The following is a 9,411-nucleotide window of genomic DNA, read 5'->3' on the forward strand; positions in this document are numbered from 1 at the left end:
CACACATCGGAAAGAACCATGACTGGCATTTTCCTCTTTTAAGCCACCGCAACTACAACCATACTTCTGTGATCAACACAGCTCCCTCTTGCCTTAGGGAACAACACAAATGCAAGACTCAGGATGGGGTAAAAAAGAATCATTTTTAGCCCCTCCACATAAGCCCGGCGCAGAGAAGAGCCTGCGCCAGCGTTCCTCTCAGAGCAAACTGCAGCTCTTCCTCAATGCGGAACTGCACGCGCTCTGGCCATGCCATGCCACAAACAGAAACACAGCTTTGGGTGCATACCAGATGTATTCCATATTTTGTCCTCTACTCTTGATTAACTCTAAAAATAGTACAAACATGTATTTCTGGGAATGCTACTCTATTACCTCACTTATCAGAATAGGATTCAGCATTTCTAAGCCTGTTGGGAACCCGCATTCCAGATCAGTATTAACAGGCTAATACTTTCCACCGGGGTCAGTAGATAGATGAAAAATTATTTTTCTAAACTAGGAAACACACTAAACATTAAAATAAAGTTTACATTGCAGAAATTTGCATAAGATCGTAAACATCATAGACAAGATTTAGTTATTGCCTCATGCCCTTGTGTGTTCTCATTAAAGCAATATTAAATACACACAGGTTTTTTTGGTTGCTCACTGCATATGACAGGCTGCAGATAGGGTGTGAACTGGTGTTACATAGTTGACACGGACAACAATTCACCTCAGGTGAAGAGGAGGTAGAGTGAAAAATCCCAGGGATCACAGAAAAGACAGCAGCACCTCAGACACAGGCAAACATTCCTTCTCCTCCTGCTTGTGCTCACCAAGGAAGCAACAGATGGGGGCTGTCCCCCCACCTCCATCCTGTATGGATGAGGCTTTGCCCTTCAGCGCAGCAATCAGCAAATGTAGGGATCATATTTTTTTTATTTATGAAATATGGTAGGAAAATTAAAAGAAAATTTGCATTACTGAAGTGCATATAAAATAGTAAACACACAACACACTTCTGAAAATCTCTTCAAAAGATCTTAGAAACTGTGTTAGGTTGGGAGAAATTATATTCCCCTGCTTGCTTCTCTGTTTTCAGGAAACTGCATTTTCCTCACATTAATTGTTTCCATTACCTCAGGGCTGTGACAAATAATCTTATCTTTTGTATCTCACAATATGGACAATCCCCAAGCTTCTATTTCTCTTCTTTTTGCTAGACTCTTTAAACTGCTGTTATGATACATTACTGTAATCCAGATTTACCACAATCTGTTCCCTAGCTGCCCAGAGATTCAAACTTCAAAGTTCATCCTTTGGCAGACGAAGTATATAGTTAAGGTAGGGGAATTCTCCTACAACTGTACTGTTTACAAATAAATTGATTTTCCCCATTAATATCCCTTTGAGGTTTGAGATTACCTACTGAACATAGTTAGCTTAGTTCTTTGGTTATACATTCCCCTAGCTCCCCTAGAGAAGTCCCCCTTTGCAATTCACGTTTTTGCTTGCACTACCTTCCTGTGTACAGTCCTCTGCTCAGTTCAGCTCCAGGCTGGCTCAGCTTCCCTTGCCACATCTAATATCATGAATTACAAACTTAAGCCTCTTTAAAACTGGAGAATATTGAAGCCAGGTTGTTGGTTTTTGTTTTGTTTTGTAAAAAAAAAAAAAAAAAAAAAAAAAAGCCTTGCATAAGTCCTGCTGTTGTCTAGTCCTAGAAGACACCACATGATACTGAAATCAAACTCCAGTCCTCACAGCTGTGCTCACTTTACTCACACAAAACTTGTCCTTAAAAAGACACGTTGAAGAGACCTAATGTCTTGCTATTCTACTCCACTCTATCCCAAAACAGAAACCACTCAAAATCGACACTAAAATCCACGTGCATACCAAGTAAGTGTAAACCTACCAAAGGGAAATCTGTACCATACTTTCATTGCCACCACAACTGGCAGAGCTGACAGAGCTGTCCCTGCTAGCTTGTAGCCTCACACCAGCAGGCGCTGGCCCCCATTGCCCTCCCAGCAAATAGCACTGGGGAGCTGCTACTGCCTAGCGACAGCTTTTTTGCCAAATTAGTTTTAACCTGAATCAATTCCTTAATTTAATTCACGGAGCAGCCCTACAATACTTGCACCACAGGAAAGCTGTAGAGGAGGGTAGCTTAAAGCATGAACCTGGGGCCTTAAAGACAACAGCAACATGTCAGCTGTAACAGTAGCCCTCTTCAGTAAAGGGAACAGCATTGCTGCATTTTAACTAGAGTAGGTAACTTCACTAGATTTCTCTTTTCTCTTTTTTTCCTTCCAAAAATTATGAGGCAAGATGGTAGAAGTCAAGATGTTGTAATTGCTTAGCTTCCAATTTTTCTACACAAAAAAGCCTCTCCATGAGAAAGTCACGTAATCAGAAAATTATGCAAAGGCACATCGTTATGGCAAAATGGAAACATCTTGAGCAACCTCATCCCATCAAGAAGCAACAGACTGCGAGACATGGATATGGGGAAAACAAAAATAAAATTTCATTAAGTAATGTGCGCCCCCAAATGACAGGGCTCACTCCTTTTTCCTCCACTAAAAACATGTTCCATATATTAATTGTCTACAAACTCTGAATCTGCACACAGAGAACATTTGGGTTATTTTTGAAGAGTGACAGTAGGAGATTAAAAAAAAAAAAAAATCTTCTGCGCTGCCATCAGAATGTTCTAAAAACATTATCTGCAGAAACCATCCCTCAGAAAGTAGCTGGTACAGCTTTCCCAGACAGGATTCAGAGGGATTACCAGGAAGCTTCCAACCATGGGTATTACATTGAATACAGGTGTTTTCCAGCCATTTGATACAAAGAAAGCTTGTTTAAAAACTTGTTTTTCACTAGATTGGAACCAGGTGTGCACCTGTCCACTCTGAGTGGGGGCAGGCACAGCCCCACAGCACCATGTGCACAGTGCAGCTCCCTGAATGCAGAGTGATAGCAAAGCAAGATCTGCACCTAAGGAAACTTCACAGATGAAGTTATAAATTATGCAGCTATAAATTATGACCAAAAAAAAAAAAAAAACATTATCCCATGATTGGTTAACTGAGCAGTATGGAGCACTTCATGTCTTAATATTTTAGGCCTTTACTTCTTCCAGAATCTCTATTATTCAGTTCTTGCATCTTTGTCTTTATTATACCTCCTTTCATACTTCACTGCTTTAAAACATTGCTAATTTATTCTCTTGTATCACAAAAATCCTCATGTATTTTTCTGACTTACTTCAAAGCACTGTTTTCTATCAGCTGGTTGCACAGTGCTTATTTTCTCTATCTTTCTTCTTGCACCTGCTGGTTGAAATGCTTTTTCTTTACCATCCTCCTCCCCAGTTCCCAAGAATGCAGCCTCCTACTATTGAGCAGAAATGCGTTAAAAGGGCTCTATGGTGAGAGGGAGCTAAGCACATTTCTGCATGTTAAATTAAGTCAGAATGATTCGTGAATTAAGGGATTATTTCGGATCTGTTCTCTTAGGTAGCACAGTCCCTCATCTTGAGTTATGCGTCGAGGAGACGAAGTGCATTCATCTTCCTCACAACTTCCCTGAGCCTCTGGGTTTTGTTACAACCTTGGGGTCATGGGGAATGAGAGATAAGAAGCATGACTGCAGTTTAGTGGATTCAGATTTAGTAAGGGAATTATCCTTTACTCCCTCTGAGTACATAAATTATAGAAAAACTATGCTTCTTTTCTCTGTATAGGTGATGCTTTTCCCCTGACAGCACAGCAAGCTGCCTAAAACTCCTGTAAGGAAAATCCTCAGCAAAAGCGAGGATGTGAATGTAGACTACCAACAATGAACACTTTGGTTTGCCTGCTCTGACTGTGATTATACCATTCTGGTATAATTTTAAGCTTTACAAAGACAAATCTATTTCACTGTTGGGTAGAGGATGCCACATTTCTGCCTGGATGGACAGATATCAAAGTTCAGACAAAGTCTGTTTCTCTGGCCAAGCTTCCAGGAGTCCAGATAGCTGAAGGAAAAATTCCTCAAATTTTACTAGTTAGATATTATTTCAATGTGGAAAATTTGGATATTTCCAGATTTTTCTGAATGTTTGATAGTTCTGTCTTTGGCTCCCTTAGAAAAATAATTATAATAACTCAAGCATTTTAAAGATTATCTTTGGCATCCTGGATCTGAAGAAGACTGAGATGTTTCTGGCCTACATCTTTTCTGTCTTGGGCATTATAAAAGAAATAATTTTATGTGCCAAGACTCACACAACCTTTAAGTGGTAGCTATAATTCCTTCATAAGTGAAAATGTGACTTACAAAAGTGCAGACTTGCATTTATTTCAAACAAGTATACCTGTATTATTGCTATTCCATTCTTGGAGCTTGCTTGAATATTGGTTGATTTTTACTCTACATAGGATTGTGTTGAAGAGCACATCTTGTTCGCACAACTGTCAGAGACTATTAAACTGAGCCAGCGTAGTTTATTTTTACTTTTGACATTAAGAAGGACACAAGCCTAGGTCTCCAGAAGTTGAAAGAACAGAGCTAAATTTTCAGCCAAAATGTGTCACATACTGGCACTTAAATAAAACCAGATGACTCAACAGAAGACATCGCTTCATAGATTAAGATATCTCACTTCTTGGCTAACGTAACTTTCAATTGTTTCTTTTTAATCTGACATTATATGTATATATGCATGTTCTATTTGAAAACTATTTAATAATTTATGAACTCTGTTGTTTTCCAAGAAACTCATTTCAATACAGTAAAGGGTCTTCATACATTTGAAATACATTCCAGACAGAACCAATTCAGCCAATTTTTTCTTCAGTCTTAAAAACTTCTCGTATCTAAGTTTGGAAAAGTATTTCTGCTTCATTCTCATGAATGTGAAATCCTTGTGAAATACTTGAGTATTTCAAGGTCTTTACAATACACTTAACCATCAGCATTTATAATCTACTTGGTCTAAAGCTTTCAACACACATAATATTTACCTAAGATTAAAATAAAATCTTATTATTACTATTCTGTAACCTAAAACTACATTCACACATTTCTCTAATGATTTTAAAACATTCTTCATTTGCTCACTGACAAGTGGCTTCCATTCTATTTTTAGTACTTATTATAGCCTTGGACATTTCAGTACACATGCTTTTAAACGTTTTCAGTACACATCAAGAGCAATCCAAGTGTTTCGAGACAAAGCTTGCCTAATCTATTAATTAATACTTTTTTCTGCTTTCTATAGCGTTTTTGAATTTAAAATTTTGAGAACTTCAGAAGTTTTGTTATTGTAAGGTTTGTTCATTGAAAGGTATTTTTTCCCATTTGCTCTCAAGTCCTCAAGAGACTCATCTCATAATGGCACCTTACAGTATCATGTAAGGAAAAAAGCAAACACAATCTGGATCATTCACATCTGTTAAAACACTACAGGTTCAGTGACATCAGCATTGTTACAAAACTAATTGTAAAGAACCAGAACTCCTTTATGTTGTTTTAGGGGCATATACTCCAGAACCTTCACTGAGCACTACTGGAGCCATAAAGCACTTACTCCGCCTCAGTGGTCAAGGCACTCTACCTTTATGTGAACATTAACAGACAGTCTCCTACAGCAATAGGAATTACTGAGGTGTCTCACTAATTAACCACCCCTGGTTGCTGACATTCATCAGAAGAACAAATCTTGGCTCTTCAGCTGGGACGAGACAGGCTCTACTAAGTTGTCCAAAACTCTGCTCCTAATGATATCAAAACAATAACAGGAGGACCGTGCATAGTTGTACTGATGTTTATTACTAAAAGACTTACACAGAAATAAAATTTAACTTACCAAAAGGAGGAGATTCTCTTCCATCTTCTAATCCCGAATCTCGCTCTCTGTCTCTCTTTCTGTGTTTATGTCCACGGTGCCTATGGCGTCTGTGACTCTTTCTTCCACCCAGTGGCACATGAACTCCAATGAACAATGTTCGATGGCCTATAGGTAAAATAAATAAATAAATAAATTACCTTTTAAAAAGTGGCTGTCGCAAAATAATAAAAATATTAATAACTATAATGTCATTAATGATGTGATTGTTATAATTGTAATAATATCAATTATCGTTATGTTAGTAGCTGTAATATTATTAATTGCAATAAAGATAATACAGTGTCACACATATACAACTTCCTGATACAGGACAAAATCCCAGTTTTGAAGTCCATGTGATTCACTGCCAGATTTTAAAAAAAAAAAAAAATTTGCATCTCTGTGTGTGAACTTTGATTAAAGCCAGACAGGTGTTCGGTAAAATGTCTTCCAAAACAGTAATATCACAGAGACAAATGGATCTCTTCGCATTGAACATTTGGTAAAGTTGCTGTTTGCTTTGTGTGTACAGGAACTTTACAAAACTCATTGCTATTTATGAGCCAATCCTTGACAGAATTCTTGTGGGAAATTCACTGAAGGGAAAAAAAAAAAAAAAAAAAAAAAAAAAAAAGAGAGAGAGACTGAAAAAAGAATAAAACACCGAAACACCATGGAAGCTAGACTACAAAATCCCTGTGCAAGGTATTTTACTGACATCATATTTAATCACATCATAAATACATAGCTGGTAGGTTAGGGTGCTTTCATTTTTCCTATTTTATTTCAAAAAATAAATGAGAAGGTACACATTGCTATGCTTGCCACCATCTTTGAGCCTAAGGAATTTATGTTGCTGATCAAGCCCAGAAGATTTAGCTCCCTTAGCTATGTGTGCTAGCAGGATCAGAGCACACAGTAAAGCATTCACAAGGAGGAGAGCACAGGGGAAACGTGTAGAAAGTACCAAAAAAAGAGAACAAATGGGAAAGGAACCATGACTCACTATAGGCAGGTCTCCTACATTTACTCAGCAGAAAGACATAGTCCAGATTACTCATCTCGAATAACATTTATTTTCTCCTTGAAATGAGCATAACACAGCTAGTGGATAACTGCTGCTTTGCTGCAATCATTCAGCAGTGTCAATCATCTGAAAAAGGTCAAGAACATTAAGCTAAAGTAGCACGTGATCTCTAATCCCATGGAGACTCCAGTGGGGGCAGAAAACACAGCAAGGCAGCTATTTGTCACAATACATCAAAGATATTCAAAGCCAACAGGAATTCTCTGCAAAGGCAGAACTAAAGAAGCCGGAGACCAGGCCCTGGACACCGCACTAGTTTATTTCCTCAACTTTGGTTGGTGCAGAGGAGACTAAAAAGCAGACATCAGTTTTTGGGACTATTCTTGTATGGTCAGGACATTTTTCTGAAGCAAAGGCCATGAGATGAAATGAGATGAAAATTTAACATACTTCTTTCTTCTTACTTACTACATTTAACCCAAGAAATTATTTAAAGAGAACTGTTGCCTTTGGTGTATTTCAAATGTATTGCGATCAGTGGTGCATGAAACAAGGAAAAATGCATTCCATAAAAATAATTCATTAAAAAGATACCAAAGGACAGCAGGGATGTAGTACTCAACACATTCTTGTTCACTTCCTTGGGTAGAAAAAAATCGAAACAATGTTTTGAAATAAATTTAAATAAAATATATGTATTGTATAAATTATATATATATTATTTATGTACTATATAAATGTAAATAATATAAATGTCTGAGAAAATACATTAATACACAAAGATGATTTACAATTTAAAAATTTATTAAAGAAATACAACAGGCTAATCTGCTCTGCAAAGCTGCAAAGTTCTTTATACAATTCTACAAATCCACTGTTAATTTGTTTAATAATTTATATATATAAAAAAAAAAAAAAAAGATTGTTCTCAATCAAATTGCACATACCCAGGGAACAAAACTTAGAATATAGTGTTAATTTAAATCTATGCATTGATAGCATAAGAGGCTTTGGCCCCTTGCAGTTTACCTTCAAAGCATTAAAACACTCCGTAAGTAAAAATATTCTACGGATTAAAGAAACAAGAAACATTGTTATAAAGTGCTTTTTTAATTTTACAGGATTAATAAATCAAAATTATATTATAAAAGCTTGTAAAGGGATCCTGTTAATTACATTTAATTTTTAGACAGATGAAAGCACATATAAGGTCATGTAAAATCGGGATTTATTCTAAACTTCTGAAGGATAAGGATATTGTGCTGTGAATACATGGAGGTATAAAATCTTTGCCCTACAAAAGACAAAAATGAAACATACATTATTAATATAAACCCATCCTGCAGAGACATTTCTCAAAATAAAATCTAAGTACAGGGTTGTTTAGGGTTACTGTATTCCACAGAAGAAATTTTTCCTTACACCTAGATTTTATTTTAAGAACCAGTAGCAAATTAACTATGCAAAAAGGCAAGTTCAGAAAAGCAAATCTTTTCAGCACAGTGCTTGAAAATGACAGACCTAAAAAAACACCTTCAAAACTTGGCATTCTGGGCCTTTAAAACAGAAGTTTGTTCCAGGCTACCTAACTTATTCATGAAATAAATGGAAAGGAAATTAATTTAGTGGGCCTTGTAAAGCTTTGAAAATTGTAATTAATGGTGTTTGATGGCCTAACTTGGGAACTTGTGGGAATCGGAAATCCCATTACAGTTGTCTGAATGGACGTGACATTGCAAGAGAAAATACAGATGGAGAGAAAGGAATTTACGTGCTTCCTTTAATTTAGTCAAATCAAGATCTTTTTAATGGAATGCTTAGAGTGCGACCTTTTTTGCCCCAGTTCCTCTCATTCTCCTTCCAAACAACTGTACACAGAAAACACACGCATGCACCCACTTGGTAGGCAGAACACATACACAAAGCACTTTCACCTCCCTGTTTCCCCATCAGTAGAGGCTCCACAGGTCTCCATGCATCAAAGGTGTTCTTTCAGTGAACCAGGCAAGTTGGTGCCTGTTGCATAAAAGGGGGCTGCCCTGGCTCTAGACATTCATAAGCTCCTGGTGCTCACGGTACATCTGCCTCTGCTTCTTCCCACCAGGAATGATTCAGCTCTGCTGAGACCCAGCTCTGCTCAGCCCCTGCTGAGACCCAGGCTTACAGGTTACTGCTCCCAGGCACGATGGGCAGGGGCAGATGGCTCTTGAAACATTTCCAGAAAGAGAGCAAAGGCAGGCGTATGTGACCTACTAAGGAAATGCACTGCAAAGTCAAGATGCCTTGAGAGAGAATATTGCCAGTGGTTCAAATCAAGTCCCCAACAACAGCTGACCTCAGCAGGGGAACGGGGCTTCTCACTCCTCTAGAAAACACTCACTGCCTTGAAGCATCTTTTATGTGTTGCCAGCTAAAGCTGAACCAAATGCAGTGTTCTGTGTACTCAAAATCAACAGTGAGGTAGAGACAGAAAACCAGCCGTTCATGTGGAGTTAAAAAAAAAAAAAAAAGAAAA

At 37.6% G+C, this 9,411-nt stretch overlaps 1 protein-coding gene across 8 annotated transcripts in view; it reads right to left on the minus strand.

The window, feature by feature from the left end:
* The window catches only part of SLC4A10 (solute carrier family 4 member 10), a 156,521-nt gene that overhangs the window by 80,334 nt on the left and 66,776 nt on the right, over positions 1-9,411 (minus strand). For all 8 annotated transcript variants that reach the window (XR_004752296.1, XR_004752297.1, XM_035331526.1 and 5 more), the window contains one exon: positions 5,849-5,995. Coding sequence is in view for 5 of the 8 variants with exons in the window: in XM_035331526.1 (XP_035187417.1) it covers positions 5,849-5,995 (147 nt within the window). In the remaining 3 variants the exon portion in view is untranslated. The remainder of the gene's footprint in view (positions 1-5,848; positions 5,996-9,411) is intronic.

This window comes from Oxyura jamaicensis, chromosome 7 (assembly GCF_011077185.1).
Source record: "Oxyura jamaicensis isolate SHBP4307 breed ruddy duck chromosome 7, BPBGC_Ojam_1.0, whole genome shotgun sequence".
Classification (NCBI taxonomy): domain Eukaryota; kingdom Metazoa; phylum Chordata; class Aves; order Anseriformes; family Anatidae; genus Oxyura; species Oxyura jamaicensis.